Source organism: Anolis sagrei, chromosome 4 (assembly GCF_037176765.1).
Source record: "Anolis sagrei isolate rAnoSag1 chromosome 4, rAnoSag1.mat, whole genome shotgun sequence".
Classification (NCBI taxonomy): Eukaryota; Metazoa; Chordata; class Lepidosauria; order Squamata; family Dactyloidae; genus Anolis; species Anolis sagrei.
The window spans coordinates 141680057-141704585 of NC_090024.1; the positions used below are offsets into that span (position 1 = coordinate 141680057).

A 24529-nucleotide genomic window follows, 5' to 3' on the forward strand; every position below is an offset into this window, starting at 1 on the left:
ACTGTGAACCTTAAATGCAGTCACCTTTGAATTTCATAAAAATAGGTGAAGTGGTGTTTTTTAATATGACAATGATTGAGAATTAATGTATATATTAATATGGACTGGATTGTGGATGGATATATAATTCAATATAGTCAATGCTTGAAAAGAGGAGAAATGCATTTGCCACTTTTGAAATATTTTGAAGTAGACACATATTGTAGGGAAAAAATTGAGACGGAGGACGGAGAAACCCCTGTTTGAAAAAGAATTTTGAAAGAGCCAAATTGCTATTCTGCTTCAGACTTTATCGAAATTGGTCAAAAGCATCTAGGTTATATTTTGAAGTAGGAATAGCTGGAAGATGAAAGTTCTCATTTATATTTGGAAAAAATATGATGACATACAATACTTTGTATCATGGGCAAGTGCTCCTAAATGAAAGCAGAATGCTTACCCAGGGTCTGTGTGGTTTACGAAAGTAAACATTTGCAAATTCCACAGGAAAAACTGATCTATGAATTGTTGGCATATCTTTAAAAACAATGGGCCCTAGCAGTAGTTACAACGTGATAGACTTGTTCTTGATCCTAACTTTTAAACCTTCAAAAAATTTAAATTTCAGGCTGCAATCATATGCTCATTTGCATATAATTAAGTGCCATTGAATTCAACAAGACTTGCTTCAAAATAAGCATATGTAGGATTGTATTGTTCATTTTAAAGTATAGAAAGACAATTTATTTTGTTCATTAGTGAAAGTTGAATAGGCAAATTTAGGTAAAATATTATGAACCATCAATATGTCTGGGAATACATTAGTCCAGTTGTTATTTTGCTTTAGTCTTAGAATAGTAATTGGTATTTTAAAGGATAATTCATTATCTCTCTTTGAGTGTATCTTCTATATTTTAAAACATAACTGTAGTTCCTTCTTTATTCCTCTAGCACAGACATTACTTTGGGTTGATTTAAATCCTTTAATTTGTCATCACTTTTGTTGGTGATCATAAAATCTGTGTTTGCCATTGGATGCAGTGGCATGAGATGTGAAGCTATGCCCCGCTGAAGTGAATATAACAATCTATGATTAGCAGGAGGAAGATTGGTAATATTTTTCCAATTGCTACAAAGCATGCTTTTAAAACAAACAGAAATAGATACTGGAAAAATAGATTTTCAGAGCCTGAACAAAAAGCAAAGCTGGGCTAGTTCTGCTCTTTATTACTTACTACCAATGCTGGAAATACTGGGCATACCTGAAAAGAAAAGAGAGAAGTTTGGTTAGGTATACATATCCAGAACATTTAACATTATTGCACTGATAGGAAAATGACTTGTCCACACACTAAGGACATCTTCACAGGAGTCATTTTTGCCCCTTTTTGCCACTTTTATATGTGGCTTGGATGGGGCTTAGTGCCATCACATGGCTTAGTGCCATCACATGACACATAGCAGCCCAACATTCCTCCCAAAGCGGGGTGGAAGCGCTGAAAGGTGCTTCCTCCACAGCTGTAGGGAGGAAAGTGTTGTTTGGGGAGCTCCAACGGAGCTGCCCGCACTTTCCTCCCCTTTTTGCCATTTGATGGCAGAAAGGGTTGCGAGGCAATGCACATTGCCACCTTTTCAGTCTTCTGGTGGGGGCGGGGGGGGGGGGGAAGGGTGCCAGTGCACCCTGTCCCATCTCCACTGTGTGATGAAGGGAGGAGGGAGGGAGTGCATACAGGGCGCCACAAGCCACCCTGCATGTATTTCCTTTAGTGGCGCAATGGCATGGCCCAAAAGGGCCTTGTGAAGAGGTGGTAAAATCAATTAAAAGAACTCACCCTTGTTACATAGTATTACAATTCCATTGAGTTTAATAAGAGACTTGAGCACACATTATTGAATTCTCATAGAAACATTATGGATTCACCTGAAACTAACACTAACACCTTTTATTGATTTCAAAGAGAAAAAATAATTCAGATTTATATAGGAAAAATAATTAATATATAATAAAAATGTGCACCATAAACTGTTTTTATTAGCTACCAAAAGAATTTGGCTGTGGGTTGCAAAAGATTAACAATTATATGAACAATGTTAACATATGGACAAATATTTCAAATGCTAGTTAAGGTGCAATCTCAGCATCAATCTAGAACTGTTTATACTTATGATAAATTGTTAATTTTAAGACTCAAAAAATAAATTATATCATACAATTAAGGGGAAAAACTAACTGTGCTCAATTTTCATTTGCAGGTTAAAACTCCTGCAGTTGTTTTCCTCTGGACGATAGGATCCTTATACTCAATTCTTGTGAGGCTATCTGCTATGCATCATAAGCTTCTTATCAGAATAACTATGCACAGTGTGTTTTCTCATCTGTAGTCAAGTATGGTAGTTGCTTGCCTCTGAAAGACAGAGTATCCTTTCTACAACCAAAAGCACTGGAGGTCAGATAAAATGATATGAATAGAAGAGAGAAAACCAGTTTCAAATTAGGTGTGTAAGATCATACTTGCCAACATTTCACAAATGAAAACCAGGGCACATTAGGCCAAGCGATATTTGATCAAGATAGGACAAGATAGCTAGGAGAGACTGCAACAATTTGGACGAGATTCTGCTCCTTCCTTCCTTGCTGCTAATTTTACTGAGAAAAAACTACTTCTATACAAAGAGGTGGAAAAAGTATAGAAACTGAGATGTTTAAAAAGTTGCTGAAAAAGTGGAACAGAAGAATTAATTGGGGGTGTCCCTGTCAAATTGGGTATACAGGCAACCTCCAAGTTATGAACAAGATAGGTTCTGTAGATTTGTTCTTAAGTTAAATCAAGTCAGGTCAGGTACATTTTAAAGTGTAACTCCAGCCAAAAAATATGTATATTTTAGCTTGAGTGGATAAATAATGATTAACACCCCTGTGGTGTTTGTTTTGCTGTTTGTGTCCCTATTCAGAAGATTTCACTGCAATTTCTGTCTCGGTGACTATTGGATTTTGAAAAAAATGGCTTGTTGTGGACACAAGGATTGGGGATAGATCTTTAGATGAGACACCTTTTGACCTTGATAATTCTTTCAGGAGTGAACTTTCCTTCCTAGGAGTAGATTTCTCTCACTTCCTGTTGTGTCATCCCCATTCTTAACTGTGAGTCATTTGTAAATAGAATGCTTGTAAGTCAGGAACTGGCTGTATAAGATTAATTGGTTGGTCATTATGGCTGGATAGCTATGTAAATTGGACAGTATGACCCCATCAACACATACTGTAAAATCCAGAACGATGTGGATTTTGAGGAGGGGTGGCTAGAAAATGAACACCTCAAATATGTGCGGCAACATATTGTTGATTCTCATCTGACAAGATGCTGCAGTTCAATGTATTTGTCCAGACAGAGTAAGAAATAAATTATGTCATTCTGATGGATTGATCTGGCATGAGGGGAGTTTTGTGGATGCCCCAGGCTTTTTTTCACGTTTCTTAGGGTGTGTGTGGAGACTTGCTGGAGTGGAACTGGATTTCTTTAATTCACATTCTGAACCAGATTATGCGGCTATGTAGAAGCAGCCTGTGTAAGGATCAACTAGTTGCTCACAAAATCAAAGAGGAGAACATCTTGGACAGTTAAAGAGATATATCCAAAAAGCCCAAACTTTCAATCATGTAGAAATCTTTGTTATTTTCTCTCCTTTAAGTACTTTGTTTTCCTCAATCTTCTTCAGAAGGGTTTTCCAGCTCTCCAGAATAGACTGAGAAAAAGTGGGGCAGTGAAGTATGAATGTGAGATTCCCTGTTGGAGGATATTACTCTGCTACAGAACAAATACTGCTGGATCTTACCCACTGTCCATTTTCACTCTACTTTTAGGGTAAAACACAAAATCATAGATGCCCCAGAGCATCAACCTCACCTTCACTGCTCTTCCTAGAAATTAGCCTGACGTGAGCCCCAGCTACACTACCATATAACACAGTGTACAACTGCATTACATGGTCAATGTAGATTCATTTAACACAGCGGAACTACATTTAACTTTATTACATGAGTTTGAACTGTATTATAATGATTACATATAAGGCAGTTTAAACTACATTATATGGGGCTCCATCTACACTGCTATATAATGCAGTTTCAGAATGCAATTTAACTGCATTGAACTTGATGGTATATGTCTAAATCACCATATATTGTAGTTCAATGCAGTTAAACTTCATTCTGAAACACTATTATATGGCAATGTAGACAGTGTAAGAGCTAGTCCAATATTGCAGTGTAAGACCTAGTCCATACATATCAGCTCCATCTTAGGCAAAGAGAAAATGCTAACTGGGGAAACCTGCCCATTTCCAATGGCTTTCCAATGGAATCATTTTTAGGTTACATGTATGATCAACAAGGAGTTGAAGATCACTTATTCTTTAAAGATCACAGTAGGGAAAAATTTGGCCCTCCAAATTCCAGGCTTGAAATCCCAAAAGTCAGCACAGACAATGGTCAGGCAAAAGGTATATTTCATCAGTATCCAAGGGCTATAGGTACCCATCCACTTCTCAACATGGTGCAGGTTTTTGCAATTTGAATGTCACTCTTCAAAATTGAGTGGCAAACCAGATAAAATGAAGATGCTTAGAAATGTTGTAATCCTTCAGAAAAAGTAAGGATGTGTCTATTTCTTGAAATTTTCTGTAACTATGAAGCTTTTTTGCACAGGGTAATAATATGACTCTAGAAGAATAAGCAAGTGGAGCCTTGCATATATAAAAAAGGACTCCATTGTCAGCAAAAATAATTCTTATATTAAGAAAAAAATCTTGAGTTGTTCCTCTCTTCAAGAAACCATTGATAAATACAACCAAGATGGGTACAGAGGAACTTTATTTCTCTGAGCTTCAAGTTGAGGGAGTTTAGAAGCCTTTCCAAGTCTGTGAATTTCTCCATAGGGACTGGGGGGGGGGGGGGGGAATCCTGTGAATTTTCACATGTATCTTGAACATAGCTTTAAAGTATTAACTCTGTGATCCAAAGTGTTCCTTTTTCTAAAAGTTAATGCTCTTACAAAATGTTTCCTCCTCTCTTTTTGAAGGTTCTTTTCTCCCTGCTGCCTGGGAAAATTTTTATCATAATTTCATGCCCCCCACACTTCATGGTTTCTTACTTGCTCTATTACTTTCACATTAAACTTGATAAGGTCCTGCTTCCTGTGATATTCATTTTGGAGGTTTGATTCCTTGCAGCTGCTGCTTTGAAGTGTGAGATAACATTCGGAACATGGCACATTGCTGGTACTGCTGCTGTGTGTGTGTTTTTTCTTTTTCTTTCTTTCTTGTTTTTAAAAAAACCCTTCATTTAACTGTGGCACATAACCCTGTTTCTTGAAAATAACTTTTTGGTGAATAGTTATTTCTAAAGCCAGCTTTTTTACATTTATACAAGCCGGAACTATAGACTTATAATAAAAGCAGCTAATAACTTTAACCCGCAAAAGAGCTGATGGCTTATTCTCTGTTTGTTCTTTCCCCTCCTTCTCCGAGGGATTTAGGTACATAAGTCAAATTAGCAAGGATATGAATTAATGTAAAACTCACTTCCAGGCATGGCAGAACGGATCTCAGAATTCATTGCTTTTTAGTACACTTCTATTCTCTTTATATACCACATCCTGCCCTCATTCTGAAGTCTGCTTTGTGCTGTTCTCAACACTATTAGGAGAAGGGACATATGTATGAAAACCATTCATCCCCAAAGCTAAATGCATCTGACTTCCATTGATTTGAATAAGAAAATCAAACAACAGGTTCAAATGTCTCTTATTTAAATTGTCAGGAAAGTATAGATGTAAATTGTCATATTCTCAGGAGGAAGAATGAAAAAGCTGCCCCCTCCCCTCATTAATGGGCAAGATGGAGAATGTTCTGCATTTTTCAGAGACATCGGCATTTGTGAAATAAATATTTGGAAAAAACTGATCAAAACAGCATTGTTTCAAAAACCAATTTTGAAATTGTTGCTAGAGCTTTTAAAATTGTGTGACTTTGAAAAATGTTTTAATTTGTTTTTAAATAAATGTGTGTTGTCTTGAGCTGTTTTTATTTATTACTCATAGACACTTCAAATCTTGGAAATGTAATAGTCGCCATCACATAATACTTGTATCACCATTTTGTGGAAGGCAAAATAGGACTTTTACCTTTTGCTGCACCCTCTGATTGATTATTACACTGTGAAAGAAGTCCCTTAAATGGGGCTTTTTTTCACCAAGTAATAGTCACCATCACATAATAGTCACATCGATGCTTTTCCCCTGCAAAATATGGGGAAAAGTGTGACTATTATGCAATGAAATGTGGTATATAAGAGTTGAATTATCCAACATTGACTACATTTTGATAAAGACTATTTTCTTGACTTAAAGCTAATACAAACAGTGGCTTCCCAATTCCACAAGAAGTCATTTTTTATGGGGAGACCACTACAATAACATAAGAACAATTCCCTTTTACATTTTAAGAATGGGTTAGATCCTTAATAACAGGTAACAAATAAAAGCTCAAATGATAACATTTCTGCTCTTTTATTTGGAGTTATGTGTACCTGACCATGAATGGATGGAACTGAACACTGTATATAACAGCCAGTGTTGTGTTATGATAAGTGTTATAGAGATCCAAGTCCAAATACCTGCTCAGCTATGAAAATTCACAAGACCTTGGATTATTCATTTTATCCCAGCCTAACGATTGCCAAAGGGATGTAATCATAAACTGGACGAAGAACCATGTATGCTATTTTTAGCTTTTTAGAGAAAGATATCAATAAAAATGAAATAGCTTAAACAGTTGTTATCAGTGGATTGGGTTTTCATAGATGGCCATCTATGAATGGGAGATTTTTTTAAAAAAAAGAGTTTGAATGATCAAACTATTATGTAATACTTCAAAGAATGAAATTGTTACCTTGGTATGTGCTATGATACATGTAGTAGGAAGGAAATTTAGAGGTGGGTTGACATCCGTGACCCACCTTTATGGCATGGTCTGTACCCTGTCTGCCCTGGCAAGCTTTAGCATAATGAAACCATTTTTTTCAATACTGATTTGAAACTGACTTAAATGGTCAGTGTAGATATGCTCTTAGTAGGGAATTTTGAGTAGGTTTGTGTAGAGTTGCAGTGGGTATTTCATAAAAGTACATGCCACAGTTTTGATGCTTTTTTAAAAAAAAGGTATGGAGATTTGATGTGTAGCTTAGATTTCTCAGCATGTTTAGCTTTACCTAGGCAACCTCCCACTGAACACAGTTGAAATTACTGTCAGGATTTTAGTATCCTTGAAAGCATAACATCTTAAGTATTTGTATGGTTGAATCACAAGTATTGTTAATAATGTTTTTCTGTCCCTCTGTTCAAAATATGTTTTTGTCATAGCTGTCCTGTTGGGCCATTAAGTACTCACAGATATTTGCAGTGCCCTTAGGAATGGGGAGATATGAGCCTGCGCTCCAAGGTCGTCCCTGATAATTCTTCTTGCATTTTCCACAGTCTGGACCTGTTGTATTGTGCTCACATTCACATAACAATTTTTTGTTTTCTTCTCTGCAGCCGGTGGCATGAAGGTTGCACTTGCACCTGACAAAAGAAAAAAAAAGTGTGATGACAAACAGATAGCTTGTTTCAGGCTGTTTTTACTCCAAATGAAATTGGAAGAACTTGCCTTTGGGAGGAAACATCTACTTAACAGCACCCCCCCCCCTCCCAATAACAAGCTCAACTGTGCTCTTATTGTTCCTGTTAACTTCCCACCACACAGAATTGCTTCAAATTATTTCCATGCATCGGTGCTGTGACAGTTGGATTCAGACGTTTTCATGATCTCAAAATGTCAAGTATCTGCCGACTTAGCCCTATAGTCAAATCAACAAAGAGACAAAGCAGAAGAGGTGTGTTATAACTTACTTTTTGGGGAATTCTAACTCCCAGAATCCCCCAATCAGTATGACCTGTGGCCAGTTGTAGTTCAAAACGTTTTCTTTTTGAGAACATAGGCATAATATACCTAAGGGAAAATTTATATTACAAACTTCATTGTTGAAACTTTAATTCATGCTGCCCCAATCGAAGGACATGTGAACAGCTGTATGTATGTGGGCATGTATGCAAAGAAGACTGCCCATAGGAGAACCCTTGGAAACTAGACTTCCTGGGATTCCTAGTGGTAAGACATGATAGATGAAAACATATTAAACTAGGTTGTCACTGCCCTCTGAAAAGGAGGTAAAATAGTGCATAAATTTTGGACATTCTTATTTAGATGAAGATGCTGAAATTCAAAAATGATTGCTGACATCCTAATTCCCCTACTTGACTAGATGGTCCATGTTGTCTCTTCCAACTCTATGATTCTATGATTCTATGGAATGTGTAACTAAGAAACATTTTCCTGGTTCCCTCCCCTCAACAGTTTATAATTGTGTTACGGTCTGTTCAACTGCTGACAAGAACACAGATAAAATTATGTCTCCAGATTCATCCCACAAAAGAGGAAGGTTGTGGTGTAAAATTGTGTTTCAGGGCCCACTTTTTATTGTTGCAGGCGGTCTTGCTGGTGGGAGGGGTCTGCACATGTTGTGTCCCAATTAGCAACTCAGGTGAGCTGCTTGGGGTTCACATCATGACTTCAGTGTCATGACTGTGTCTACATGGCCTTCTGAATACAGAGCACTATTGGAATTGCAGTTCTAGCTTACAAATCAGCAATTGCAATACAGACTGTCAGCCAGCAACTATAATGGGAATATAGTACATAGGTGGGACAACTGCAGGCAGGATACCCTGTGTGCTTGCTTATTCATTTTGCTGTCCAAGTGCTTAAATCTTGCCAGACAACCATGACATCTTTGGATCCCTCCCATGCACCCTTTATTATAGTTTCTGAATTTTAAATTGGACTGGACTGAGCACTGTTTCAAACAAGAGAAGCACTGAAATACACAACTCTTCTTTATCTAAGTAGGACCCATGACTATCCTATTTCAAATTTATGGATGTCTGTGGTATCAATACACTGCCAAATATACATTTTGGGGGAGGAGTAAGGGATTTTTCCCAAAACAAAAACTCCAAAGACCTAATCACTCATTTCAATATCCAGCCATCTTTTGTTTTAATAGGTTACAAGTGCTTTAAACACATACGCACCAGAAGCTACCAACTGTCATTCTCACAACCAGTGTATTTTTATGTGTCTTAGAATTAAAAAAAAACATTCAAAAGCACTGTATCCTAATTTAAGGCTACCATCGGAAAAGATCTCATCACACAGAGGTCCCTAATGTGGGCGACAGTGGGGGGATTCACCAGGCAGCGTGTTGAATCTGTGGGCTAGCAGGGAAACCGCCATCCTGCACCCTGTATCATCACTTTCCCCACACACAGAGGAAAGTGTTGTCACCCCTTTTCCTTCTGCACTGGCCCCATTCTACCTAATGCAAACATGGTAAGCCTCCAGTGTTCACTGGGTTCTGTTCTAGGACGCTTCTAGCATGAAGCCCTGCATCATGTCATAGGCTCCGGAAGGCTCTGTCCTGATTCCATCCTGGAAGAATCCTAGGACAGAGTCCAAGGCTAATGTGATGAGGTCCCAAAAGAGAGTGCAAAGCAGCAGCATTAGGCATAATATGGAATCATGAAATCTCTTCTTCACCATTCATTAGGTCACACAACGTCAAAGTAGTCAGTCCTCCATTTTTGTGGAAGGTAGGATGTTATCCCTTCCTTATGAAAGTGGAAAAACTGTGAATGCCTATGGGGAGGAGTAACACTACATGGTCTGTGGGGGCTACCCGTCAGGGGGCTCCATTGCCCCTGTCTTTTTCTTTGCCCTCTTGCTCACTCTCCCTACCTTTCCTTTCCTGTTGCTGTGTGTGTCTGTTTCATGTGGGAAAAGGGAGGGGGGATAGGGCCCTTTTCCTTTTCTGCTTGCCCAGTTGTTCACTACATTTCTTGTGTCTGTGGGAAAGGTGGGTGGGGAGGAAGGTAGCTGGCAACCATGCAGTGGGAGAAACTGAGTACTCAATTTTTTTCCCCTTGCATGATTGCTTTATTGTCCTTGGGCACCCAATCTCTCAATGTTTTCTTTGCCCCCTTCACTCCAATCCACTGCCTCTGCTGCTGCCCTGGGCAATTTTTAATAGGGATTTACAAACCTCATTCTTATGAGACTTGCAGTCTCTGCTGGCATAGGGCAGCAACAGACAGAGAGGCAAATAAGCTGCAAATAATCAAATTCATGAATGTGAAACCTGTAAAAGTGGGGCACCAACTGTGGTATTTAAAAGTTACAGCTTTATGAAAAAGGGAATGACATTTTACTCCTAAAGTGACTATTGCAATATTACTTAAACATGTTCATTACTTGAAAAATGGAGTAACAGCAAGTAACAAGTTATTTGTAATTACTTTCTTTTAATATAATTTAATGAAACGTGGCTGCTTTGTAAAATCAGTTTTTCTGCTTTGGAAGCAAATGGTGACTTCTTCAAACTTTTTCTAGATATTATCAAGAATGCATGAATTTACATGTAATAAGCTTAACTATGCAATTTTTACCACCACGTAACCCGCAAGCTAGATAGTAAATATTGTAGCTATTACATACAAAAAGGGAAATGCAAGATATTTGCTGCTTGTGGCAATATAACAACTAACACTCATTACCCATTGTAGTCAGGGCCTATAGCAGTCAAAAGCCGACAAATTATTTTGACACAGGAGGCAGAAAAGCTGACAAGTTTCTCTTTTCATCCCTAGCAGTAAAAACACTATCATAACACATTTGATAACTATTTGCTTTCCTTTCATGACACCTAAAATCTGTTGCCACTTCCCTGTGCCTAACAGTAGGCAGATATGTTCTGACATACAGCACTGCATCTATATTGAGTTTAATCACTGAATTAAAAAAGGCAAGTATTATGGTCAGTTTATTGATATCTGTAAGCTGTGAAAATAGGGTTACTAGTGAGAAAAATAATTACAAGTATACTAGGAGAAGAAAATGTACAATTTCAAAACAAATTATTTCTTTCCTTACCTAGCACCCTCTACATGTGTGAGACTACAACTTCCATTACCTTCAGACCATGCTGGAGGGCACCTTGTTGAAGACAGCTATCTGAATGCATGTGTCACAGCCTTGTACGTTACCTAATGTTTTTTATTAGCCTGACGGTTAAAAGCTTTGCTTGTGGAATCAACTAAAGGCAATTTGTAACTGCTACAGCCAATTAAAAGACAATTGTGGTACTCCAGGTCCACAAATGGAGGCAAACCTAAATCTTTGAAAGGAGGTATGGCTACCAATCACATTTTTGATACATCTCATTTTATTAGATTCAAATTGGTGTCGTGGTTGATCATTGGATTACAACTCTGGAGACTAGAATTTAATTCACTCCTCGGTCACTGGGTCTCACTTGAGTGCATTACACACTCTTAGCCCCATGAAGCTCTGTGATAGGTTTGCCTCAGGGTAGTCATATGTTGAATGACTTAAAGGCACTCAAAAACAACAACAACGTGCAATACAAATAAGCTATTATTTTCATGTAATTATGCATTTTTCATAATATGTTACACAGCAGTGTATATAATCTTGAATGCTTCTTTTAGCTGCAAATCAAGGTATGAAGTCAGCTTCCTCTAAGCACACCCCACTCGCACGCTTGCCGCCTGTACTCCCGAACCCACCTCAACTTGCCCCCCTCTTGTCCCTCTCCTGAGTGCTCCGCCACCTTGGTATGGGAACCCCATCTCTAAAAGGTTCACTGTCACTGTTCTAGGTGACCTCAGAAGCAGCTGATAGCTTCTATGGCAGTGAGGTGGTTTATTTACTCTGACTTTTAGTCTGAACTTTGAAGGAATTATCCAACATCCTATCTTCAAAACAAAACAAATTCAATGTCTAGGATAGCTCCCCTAAAGTCCAAATTAAAACCAAGAATGGATTTGCCAGCTCCATGACCCAGACCATGAAAATGAAAATTATGGGGGGAAAGAATTCAGGATAGGTTTACTCTTCCACATATAGCTGATCTGAAAGCTAAGTAGCTTTCTTCATTCAGTATTATCTATATACATTGAATACCAGGACCTGGATGGACACACTCCTTAACCCAATTGATAGACCAGCTTGATTTAGTATAGCCAAAGCGAGGGGGGGGGGGGTTGTTGCTTCAGTTCCACATCATCTTGATGAGAATGCATTCCATATCTCTATGGTGTGTCAAATTTTATATGACATTATTTTACACAATTCCTTTCCCTATCCAATTCAAGATATTCTTTTCTTTCTTTCAATTTTTGGAAAATAGGGTTTTGTGGGAACTTGAGAGCTTAGAATACAGTTCCATACAGGTCTACCAATTAGCGAACCCCTAATGATTTGACAATATATGCTCTGGGATATCACCTCATCCCTTCGAATGATTTGGAGATACTTCAGGTCTTTTCAGTCTAAATTTCTCCTCATTTCAATTTTGGGCACTTCCAGGAAAATGAGTAAAATAAAATTACATCTCACAATGATACTAGTTATTTCCATCTCCTTGGCTTGATCCAGCATACATATCAAACTCGTTCATTCATTCCAAGTCTATTTTAATAACAATTCCTCCTGGAACTCAAGAGGCTTTTCAAATGAAAAAAAATTGCACTAAGGTATTGTGATTTCTTTCCAGTAGATGTCAGAAATGTTTTAAAATCCTATTCTAGTAGATTCTGGAGAGGTGCCCAGGTATTTAGCAGCTCTGGTTGATTATTTTCCTTAATGATTTGACATTCGGTGCTTGGAAAGAATATTCTTCTGGGGGCATTTGTCACCCATTCCATGGAGCGAGTAGTAATTAGAGCCAACCAGAACAAGGAATGGGCAAGATGATTTTTCTAAAAGTGAGTGCAAATGAAAAGCTGCCAAAGCCAGTTTCCATTTAAGAAAAATCTGACCTGAAGCAAGTGGCAATCCACATATATATCCCACGGGTATGAAAAAACTTCTGGTATCTTGAAGGAATCCAGAATAATGGCAAAGGGAATTGGTAACCAGACAGAGGTTGTGCATTCTTCTGCTGTGAAATCTAATCACAATCTGAGAGGATTCAATTTACATAATAGCTCACTCTAGCTGCAAATATTAACAATATGTTATTTCTTTTAATTAAAACTGACAGAAAAAATTGGGCTAGAAACAAGCCATGTATAGCCTTGGTGGAGTCTGATTTCTGTTTTCATCACATTCTTGTATGATGGAACATTTTCTAAATAAAAGTAAATATACTGGATGGTCATTTATTTCCATTGAAATACAAATAGAATAAGAAAACATAGTCTGAATTAGTGAGGAATGGGATCACTGAAAAGTGGGTTTTACAGCTGTCATGAATTTATTTATTTACTATACTTGTATATTGCCTTTTCCCGCCTATCGGCAACTCAAGGCAATTTACAATAAGTCAGTACAACATAATAGCAAAATACAGATTAAGCATTAAAGCAATATAAAACCATAATAGAAACAATAAAACCAACATCATTATCATCAGCGTCTCCTAGTTAAAACCGTTGTCCAAATTCCATTGTCAGTGATTCCATTTCCTATGTCAGTTACTCTGCATTTGTAAACACTTGCTCATATAACCCTGTCTTAACTTGTCTCTGAAAGGTTAAAAGTGAGGGAACCAATCTCATCTCCTTAGGAAGAACATTCTATAGCTGAGGGGGCCACCACAGAGAAGACCCTGTCTCTCGTCCCCACCAGACGTACTAGTGATGAAGGCGGGAGCGAGAGCAGGGCTTCCACGGACAATCTTAAAGCCCTAGATGGTTCATAAGGGGAGATGCATTCGGACAGGTAACTTGGACCAGAACTGTTTAGGACTTTATAGGCTAAAGCCAGCACTTTGAATGAGGAACCTGTGCCAACTGTGTGACATTGTACCACCTGAAGCATATTGCCAGTCTTGCTGTGTGTTATTGTCAGTCTTGCTGTGCCATTCAGACACTAATGTCTGTCTGAAGACATGTGTATATAGGTTTGAGAACTCTTAGGTTGCCTTGGTCTATGACATACATCAAGGATTGGATAATGGGAGCAACTGTTTGGTTGGAATAGTACTAGGCACATTGCATTGTGGTGGTTTCAATCATACCCAATTCTGGTACCCAAAAGGTGGTACCAGAATCACTACAGCCTTTGGTACAAGGCTCCTTTGGGGTTCTCTCCTGCTTCCCATATATCATATAGCTATAGTACTATAGTTATATGATATCTATATCTATAGTCAGTACAGGAATAGGCTTGGCTCTTCTGAGGTATGCGCTTTCTCCATGTATGAAAAAATTGACACAGAGAAGCATTCAAATATGCCATCTTCTGAAGTGCTAGACTGTATAGGCTTGAGAAGAATGTCCCACATGCTTTCTCTGCAGCTTTGAATAAGCTTTCATTGAAGTGAAATATTGCTAGCTTTCAGATTCCCTATCACTCTCTTCTTTACAGAACCATAGATCCTGCACAGCTTTAATGTGCCCTGGCATTTTTGTTCAGTCGGCCCTCCCTTTTGTTCACTCCACAGAGCTTTTAAAGAGCAGATTTATTTGTACAAAAAGGAAAAAAAATCACCATGCCTACTTGTTTGATTCCTATCACTGGAGTTACCAATAGCAAATGCAAAAATGAAAAGACAGAAGGGTTTTCTTCTTGAATATTCTGAAATGGTTGACCAGAATTTCTGTTCAACTACTCATAAAGAAAAAAAGTTGGAGTGGCAAGTCAGGAAAGACCACCATCATAGGCTGTGATTCAGCTGTACAGCACATATTTCACATGGAAAAGATCTTTAGCTGTGTCTCTCACAATTCCAGTTGAAAGTTAGAAATGGTTGCCTATTAAAAACTGGTGGAGATTCTCCTTAAGAGTAGCCTGTAATGGAAGACAGGAGCTTGATATGTTTCATTGGTGCCTTTCCCCCTTTTTATCATGTGATGAGAAAGTACAAATTGGATGCATTACAGTTAGCATAATGAGAAGACAAGATGCTTCAACTGGAGATCCATGAACTCTATGGATCAATATGTTGTTCTGCTACTGTACAAATGACTCAGTTATCATGGGCATGTGTGCACATTTACAAACAGTTCTTAGAAATAATCAAAATTACATTTTCATATGAGTGTGATTCCTTTTTTAAAAATTGGGTTGCCTTTCAGGGGAGAGGGCCTTTTTGGCAGCTAGCATTACAGAAAGTGAGATAATGAAATAAAATTCTTATAAATTCTTTAAAAAATAACTATGAAAACAGTTACAACAGTCAGAAAGCTAAAATTACACATTTAAAGCTAGCTACAGATTTAAATAGCTAAAAATCCAGTAATTTGTAACTGATTATGGGTCTGATAGATATTTCTTAGGACAGAATCCCACAAATATGAGACCACAACTATTATGATCCAGTCTGTAGTGTTTGCCAATGCAGTTATGCAGAACTCATGGTGCATTCTAATTAAATACATCTGCTACACCTACATCTCGGTAGAAAATGCATGGCCTGGGGAAAAGTTTGTAGAGGAAAACATAAACCCCTCAAACTAATTTCCCATCACTTGTTATTCATCTAATTCATTATCCTTCCAAGGAGAAAACTGTACGGAACACAGTGCATGCTTATTAGCATTGTTTTCAAATGCTGCTCTTCTCATGTCCCTCACCCTCTTTACAAGAAAAAAGAGAAAAAGGAGGGGGAGAAGTCAACAGCAGGGACGAAACAGCATACTGAACTTGTAGTTGGAGTAGGAATGTGAATGTTTAGTTGGTTTATTAATTATCATGAAAAGGAGAAGCCCTGATGTTTTTGTCCTTGCCTTAGCAAAGGTGAGATGCTTTCTAGTGCTGTTGATGGGAGCTTTCATCTTTGAAAGAAGAGGTTTTGCACAAACCATGAGAGTGATTTCTGTGTGAACTATGATCTCAGCTTCCTTTTTGTGTAGACTTTTAGAAATAAAAAGCACTGGGTAATTTTTTTGTGTCTTTTCATCAATGCGTCAAGTCCTTATGTTCTTGCGGTGTGCAGGTGTGTGCACCCACCTGTGCTAGCTTCACAAAGGGTAATGAGATTAGTTTTGTATAACGAAGTTTTGTGAAAATTAAAGCAATGTTGACAAACATGCAAGCTCTGAGAGTGGCAGTTTCTCAGTGATTATCTCAATGTGTTAAGATAGCCTCTCTCATCAAGAATGATAATTTTTGCAAATCTTCTCCACATTTCTTGGTGATGTTGGTAGACAGCAGATATACCCTTTGACAACTATAAATCATCACTTCACCAGTAGCTTAAAATGGAAATAAACAATACCTATCAATTGAATGCTATAAATAATAACATATATTCAGGGATTGTGTGTGTGTGTGTGTGTGTGTGTGAGAGAGAGAGAGAGAGAGAGAGAGAGAGCAAGAGAGCAGGAGGGAGTTCAGTGTTTTGGTGATCATTATATCTTTTTGACCTTAAATTCCATAGAACATAGCAAGAGATTAACTTTCCAAGAGATAGAGTACACCAATGACATTTTGTGGTGCATACTGAACAACATTGCCTTCTGAATTGTGGGATTCTTTGTATTATTATCAATCTCGTGAGATGCAATTGAACTACTCCAGAAAATTCTGCACATGTCACTGTGAGAGAATTTATTCCAAAGATTAAAAAAGACTTGTGTACTGGGAAAAATGATGCATAATGAATAGAGAAAGGAAGCCGATGGACTTAGCTCATCTTAAACTACTCATGCCACAATTTTGTGAATGTTTGAAGAATTCACACATGAAAAGGAAGGTTTTTGATTGCTGCATTGGAAATATAAGTATGTTAAACTTAAAAAAGAAAGAAAGAGAAAAAGAACAAGGATACACTTTCCGGTTTATTTTGAAAATGAAATCGCACTAACAAGCAAAAGAAAAATGTATGTCCAATATTTCTTGGTTTAATTAAATCAATCAGTTCAGTCAATTGCAAATGAACATTTGGGTTTCCTTGAATTTTAGAAACTTGACCTCCCTGTTTAAAATTGATATCATTCCATATATCTCTCAATATAGCCTTGGTGAAAGGCTGAATTTTAGGCAACGGCTGGGTCTAAAGGTACACTACTGGAGAAATTCTGTAATGTCAATCAGTGATATGAATACAAAAGTATTCTTATGAGAATTTTTAATTTTACTTTCCAAATGACTGCTAACTAGATGGAAGTCTAGGGACCCAATTCTGCCTAGTGTATTAAGATTTTTAGCATTTTAAGAATGAGCATGAATACTAAAGAGGAGTGGAAAGAATCAGAGAGAGAAATGAAAAACATCTGGGGAGTAACTATGGTAGACAACCTGAACAAAGCTAGAAACCTTTGAGGAATGTAGCCTTAATTCTGGGGAGTAATTCTTGAATCAAGAGAAATAAGGACAGTAGGGTTTCTCTCTGTTCAGCTATGGTGAGATTCAGGTGTTTTTTTTTTTAAAAAATCCCAAATCCCAGACTTTTCTAGCCACTTTCCACCACTGCGTATTTCACTAGGTTCTCATATGACCAAGGCGAACCACTTACTGATGTCAAATGTTACTTTGGTAATGTAAGCCAGAATGAGTTCCTTTCTGTTGTCCTTCCATCAGCAGGCTAAAACCTTTTTATTGAGCTAGGTTTTTAAAGAAGAAAGTTTTCAAGATTGAGCCAGAGGCTGCTGTTTTAGCTTTTAATATGTTTTCAATAGTTTTTTTATTTTAACTATACATTTTAATATCGTTGATATTTAATTATGTTTTAATGTTTGTGTATTTGTAGATTTTAAATTGTATTGAAATGTTTTTTAATGTAAGATGTTTTGAGTCTCCTTTGTGGAGAGAAAAGGTGAGGTATAAATAAACATAACAACAACAACAGCAATGTTTCATCAAAGTTAGAAAACAATTTGAACCCCTATGTAATTATTTTCTTTCTAAGAAAGTCAAGCAATCTAAATCATAGCCAATCATCTTCTTGGCTGAGGTCAAACATCTGTCTAAAGTTGACATTTGGATAAAGTTGAAGCCATTACCCAAATCTCCCATTTTAATCTCCAGTTTCACTTGTTTTAGTAATACAAGAACCAGTGCTTATCTCAACTCAAATGCCAGTGGGGCACTGGGACCAAAAACTAAATGACCTTCTAGCTCTCCAAAACTACTCAAATCTTTTTGCAAAGCCAGGCACCAATTTAACCTTCATGTTATCACTTCAGGAGACCTCAGATGGTCAGTCACATCCACAATTCCAATAATCTGTAATAAAAATTTAAAAACTAAGCTTACTGCTTTTATGCCAAAAAGCAGAGAGAAAATACAATGAGATAGAAAAGAAAACCCAAAGTCCTTTCACCAAAGGTGCATAGAAGAAAGATGATTATATGTCACTAGAGAACCTCCTTAGGCTAAAAATGACACCAAGTTCAGGTTGATAGCAATCTCCTTTTAACTCCCACCCCTGGCTGTAAAAAAATAGTCAAAATAATCCTGATTGATTGCAGGACAGAGACAGTGATGGGGCTAAGCAAGAAAATTTGAAGCTTTCACAATTTGGGGAAAAAACAGTCCACCTGACCAGGTATACATACAGATCTGTCTAGCAAGACTGTTGCCGGGGGGGGGGGGGGGATGTTACTCTGATCAATTTGTGACATTGCCAATTACAGAAAACAGGAATGTGAAGGCAGATGTCAAGAACTAAAGCTTCAAAAAGGGTAAGACCAGTTCTTTCCCCCCACTCTGTTTAAACTTGGATTGCCATTATATAACCTTATAATGAAGTTGGTATAATGAGGATTTTTTTTTTTACCCCTCAGTTTCTATGTCAACCTTTGGATGGTCTGGGGAGTCTAATCTGTATTAGTGATTGTAATCATTGCTTCATCTTTTCCCATTAATTGATCCAATGGTCCACAAGACCATTAACAAAAGCATGCACTATGCCCTCAGGAGAAAACCACAAGTGTTTGATTGTTTTCTTTGTTCTTTTCTGAATTACATGTAATTAAATGTGGATATGTTTAACTGCACAGTACATTTGAGGGGGAAAATGCAGCCACACTTAAGCCAGTAGGCAAGATGCGTAAGATGCATTGCTGGGGAAAGTGTCTACTAATAAGTGTCTACACAATTCTTTTCTGTGGGAAGAAGAAGCATTCTCAAAAACCAATATGGAACCTGGGAAGGATAGGGTGGTGGTGGAGATTTCATACATTGAACCTTTGCAGTTAAAGTGGTGTCAAACAGACTTAATTCTACAGTATTGATGTATCCTAAGATATAAAGTTTGGGGCTTGCCCAAGATCATCTGGTGGGTTTCCATGGCTGAGTTGGGATTCTAACCAAATCTTCTGGAATTCAAATTCAACACTCAAAAGTGTATTTAACCTTCTAGCACAGTGGTTCTCAACCTGGGGTCCCCAGATGTTTTTGGCCTTCAACTCCCAGAAATCCTAACAGCTGGTAAACTGGCTGGGATTTCTGGGAGTTGTAGGCCAAAAACATCTGGGGACCCCAGGTTGAGAACTACTGTTCTAGGGTAATTTTATTGTTTACATGATTTTAAGATTGTCAAATTCATTTTGTTTTCTACCCTCAGATTTTCAGATACAGGTGGATATAAATATGCAAATAACATGGACACAAAAGGAATGGATTGACAAAGCCACCCTTACAACTCTGCCAATTTGGGGGACTGCTGCAGATTGGCCCTTGTCCAGGCCTGTAGCCAGGGGGGAGGGTTTAGGGGTTAATCCCCCCTCCAAGTTTTTCAGGTTAAAAAAACTGGTTTGGTCATGGATTTTAACTGGTTAACCAAATCCCCATGCTAAGTCTATGAGACACAAAAAATTAAACTTGGATTGCCATTATATAACCTCTAGAACTGCAAGCACTATCTCAAGCAAATATTGACAATTTATTCACACTATCATTACTTGCAGCAATAGCCGATGTAGTGAAGCAACCCAGTTTGGGGGGGGGGGGTGAATGCTCTCATTAAGGAGGCCAGACTTGGTGGACGTGGTTGATAGGGGCGGAGCTGCAGGCTACTGAAGGCTGCTCTGCCCCCTGCTGTGCTCTTTGCTTTAATGTGAGCTATGAGGCAGGTTTCAACTCCCCCCCCCCCGCTGTGAAATTTTCAACCCCCCCCCCCCAATTTTCAACCCCTCCCAAAAAATCTTTCTGGCTACGGCCCTGCCCTTGTCCATAGTAAGGGGAACCTTGAAAGCACAGTTGAGTGCAACATCCATAAGACCAGGTAACAATGACTTTAAGAAGTAGTGCTGCAGAACATCAATACAAACTGTGAGTCCTGATCCCAAATGGGGTCCCCTTAGCTCAATGTTGGAGTCCCAAAATTTGGCAACAGTAAACATATTCTGACAGTTTTAGACATTTAGAATTATATGCATCTGTTGTGCAATGTTTACAATGGACCCCAAAGAAGATGTTTCAGCCGTACTTCATAAAAATAAAAATCAGCATGTTTAAAAAGCCTTGCAAATGTTTGATTTTATACCTATTTTATATATCCATATATCTGGGCTAACATAAAAAAATTGTGGGCCAAAAGGGGTCCCAAGTGGAAAAGTTTAAGAAGCCCTGCTCTACAGTACAATGAAATTATAACACAAAAAGCCACTAGACAAGTGGTTCTCAACCTGTCGATCCCCAGATGTTTAGCCTTCAACTTCCAGAAATCCTAACAGCTGGTAAACTGGCTGGGATTTTCTGGGAGTTGAAAGCCAAAACACCTGGGGGCTCACAGGTTAAGAACCACTGCACTAGATGGAGCCAGTTTTCAGTCCAAGCCTGACTAGAATAACTTCTTGCCCAAAACCTTGTTTTATGCCAGTCATAACTCATATTGCAACTGTTATTTATTTATCTCTATGATAGTCCAGAGGCTTCAATGACAAAGTAACTTCATCCCACTCCTTCTCCAATAGTCTCTCTTTCAATAATTCCTCCCATATGTCCTTCCTCCCAGTGGTTCTAGGCATTTTCCCTTATTAAGGCCTGTTTCACAGCTCCAACCTCTCTTTTCCAACTCCTCCAAGTTTCCACATTGTTCCCTGTTAACCATTTTCATCCCACCATGCTTTTCCAGGCTCAACACAGGACCCTGCCTTTGTTTTAGGCTTAGGTAGTTCCCTCCCTAAGTGCAAATCTGGTAAAGGGAGTGATTTTCAAAAATGAATTTCAGAAGTTTCTTTCATTAGCAGTTATTTCCAAACAACAGGCATTCTCTCAGTGGCAATCACATCTGGCTGACTCCCCTGTAGCCATTCAGTCCTCTTGTTGGAAGTGCAAACCAAATGCTCAGATATATTTGGTTACTGTCACTTCCATGTGATGGAATAAAGATTCCCATACGATGTCCCAAATAATGCTCTAAAGGCACCAGATTTTGGAAGCTAAGCAGGGTTAGTATGGAAGACTGCTAAGGAACATCTGGTGCTGTGGGCTATATTTAGAGGAAGGAACTGGCAAAACCACCTCTGAGTATTCCTTGTCTAAGAAAACCCTATAGAATTCATTAAGTTACCATAAGTTGACAAACAACCTGAAGGCACACACAAACTTCTGGAGTACCTTGCAGCAACACTGGGAAGAAGCCGTAGTTTGGATATTTTTTGGTCTAAGGATCTTGTATCCTTTTGCTTCCTTTTTCTTTGCCTGTCCTGTTGAGCATTTCCCAACCTGCTGCTTCCTGCATGCACCAGTTGATGTCCTCTCCTACACCATGTTGGCCATGGTAACTGAGAAAGATTGAAGAAGGCCCATAATCCACATACTGACTACCAGCAATATGAATGCACTGAAGAAAATTATATTAGCAGTCAATACCTTTTTGCTCACTTCAAACTCATTAGGCACTATTTAAGAAAAAAATCTGAGCAGAGAAAAGGCAAAAGAAATCCAGTGGAAGGGATACAAAGTGTTCTAGGTTTGGTGTAAGGATGGGGGAAGAAATCATAACATTGTTTCTGTCATACCCTTAAAATTAATCTAGCCTGAAACTAACGTATCCTGAAAACTCTCTAAAGCAAGAAGGAGGCTAGCATGGGAGAGGAAGGGGTCATCTGTCAGTTGATAAATTTGATGACAAAGCACAATATCCAGATTAGGGCCCCCCCTCCCCCCATTTCTGTAACTGCCATTTTTTCAGAGACACTGAATGGAAAGAGCAGCTCACTGGACTCTTGTGTACCCAGAAACCTTCATACTGACAGTTCCTACAACTCAGCTGATTCTCATCATTCGGCTGAGAAAACCAAAAGTGCTGTTTATGATAGGGACACAAAACCCACAATTTCAATTTGCCTCGCCATGTAATACCTGAGTTCAGCTCATCCTGTGGGGGAGGACAAATTGGTTTTCCCAGACACTCATCTTTATAACACTCATTCTTTGTCAGTGAAGGCATTTTGAAATACCTCTCTATCCATGGTGATGATTTAAAAACAACAACAGATACTGAATGTGTAGGAAGACTCCTGGTATATCTGAGCAAGGGAGGTTTCATGTGAGAACAAAACCCATGGATTTTTCAACTCCTTGCCATTTCTATTTACATCTATATAAGTGACATTAAAACACTGTAAATATCACTGAGATAGTTGCTAATAGCAAGTTGATTCACTTGCTTGTAAGTGCAAACCAGCAGACCGGAGGTCACATGAGGGGAGTGTTCCTGTTGACTCACACTCACACACATACACACATATATCAAAGAAAAAAGAAGAGAGGCTGTCCTTTGATGCATTTTTAACGATAAGCCATATGTTCCTCTCTTAAGACATGTCTTTGGATCTCTGCACATTATTGCCAAGAGTTTAGCCAATCAGAAGTAAAGCAGTACAAGCACTTTTGTTGATTCAAGTTATTTCAAACTTCTGGAGACCTGAAAGCGAACTTATCACAGGATTTTCTTGGCAAGATATGTTCAGAGTGGGTATGACTTTGCTTATCTCTGGAAGAATGTAACTTACTTAATATCGTCCAATGGATTTCCATGGCTGAGTGGGGATACAAACCCTGGTCTCCAGAATCATAGTCCAGTGCTCAAATGACCATGCAAGCATATCTTGCTAATATAGCAAATTAGATTTCAGACCACCACTGTAAAGCAAATATCATCTTAAAGTTAATTACAACTATTCTTTCACTTGCCAAAGTATGTAACACCCCCCCCCCCCGGCCAGGCCTCTAGAGGGGGATTAAGGGTTCAATCCCCCCCCCCTTTCAAAATGTTTTCAGGTTTAAAAACCTGGTTTACTCATGAATTAATTGATAAGCAAACCATTTTTTAACCTGAAACATTTCAGGGAGGGGGGTTGAACCCCTAACCACCTCCAGACTAGAGGCTTGCCTTCCCCACACACATACAAAACAAACAAACAAACAAACATACTTACACTATTGTTCATGAAGTACACAATAGTCTTAAACCTCAGATTGCGAGCTTAAGGGCAGTGAAATAAGTTTTTAGTTGGTCTTTTTCTTGTAAGCACTATGTATAGAGCTAGTGCCTTATAATTATGATGATGATGCAGAAGTAAAAATAATAATAAATTTTAAGGATGGCCATAATACAACAATGAGACACAAAGTGAAGAAACTCTGTAAAACAGACTGAGCATTCATAGCAAAATGGCCCTATAATGTATAATTGAAAAGCTCCATATTAGCAAAGGACTCTAAAGCCAAGTGCCTTAAAGCAAGGTGCATCTGTATAGCACAGAGTAGGGATAAACAACTGAAGTTAATGCAAAAGTTTTCCTGATCCCAAGTAAGAACCCACAATAGCAACTAAGGACTTCATCACACATGGCTTTTTCCCCATTCGAGGACGCTGCTTAGATGCAGTCAGGATGGAGCCCACTGGAGCCCATCACATGATGCAGGGCTACTTCCGGTGGGCTCCATCCCAGCTCTGTCTCAGGAGTGTGGTGAGAGGCAGTGGGGGACAGAATGGGAGGAAGCCAGGGGCAGCCAGAAAACATTTTGTGAAGGTAAGTGCACAACGTGATGTGCTGCCCCAAAGATTCCCCACTGCTGCATGAATTCCCCCGGTGCCTCATGGATTCCCTGCTGTCCCCAGGCTAATGGACTTCCATCTGATGAGGTCCTAAATCAATTCCTCCTAGATGCTGGGAAGGGTTTTAAACCTCACCTCTTCCATGGAGGTAGTAAGTTGTTCATCCATGACAAGTAGGAACAGTTTCAAAAATAACTTGGAAACAAATTGCTTTTTTCTTTAAAAAACAAAACAAAGTAAAACTACACACCTGCTTATTCTTTGTTTTTCATCCTGCTACATAACTGCAGCAGCTCTAAGGAGAACTAGATCTTCCATGCAACCCGCCAGGCTCTGTTGACACAGCATTCTATTAATCAATGTCCTTGGACTAATAAAAGAATGAAGAGAAGATTCCTCCTGCTATTGAAATAATGT

The 24529-nt window shown here is 38.5% G+C and overlaps 1 protein-coding gene across 14 annotated transcripts in view; it reads right to left on the reverse strand.

Moving 5' to 3' along the window:
• Positions 1 to 24529, reverse strand: part of NTNG1 (netrin G1) — a 332462-nt gene that overhangs the window by 90312 nt on the left and 217621 nt on the right. For all 14 annotated transcript variants that reach the window (XM_060774037.2, XM_060774039.2, XM_060774036.2 and 11 more), the window contains exons 4-5: positions 7426 to 7598; positions 1215 to 1241 (exon numbers count right to left, since the gene is read on the reverse strand). In XM_060774037.2, the coding sequence (XP_060630020.1) occupies positions 1215 to 1241; positions 7426 to 7598 (200 nt within the window). The remainder of the gene's footprint in view (positions 1 to 1214; positions 1242 to 7425; positions 7599 to 24529) is intronic.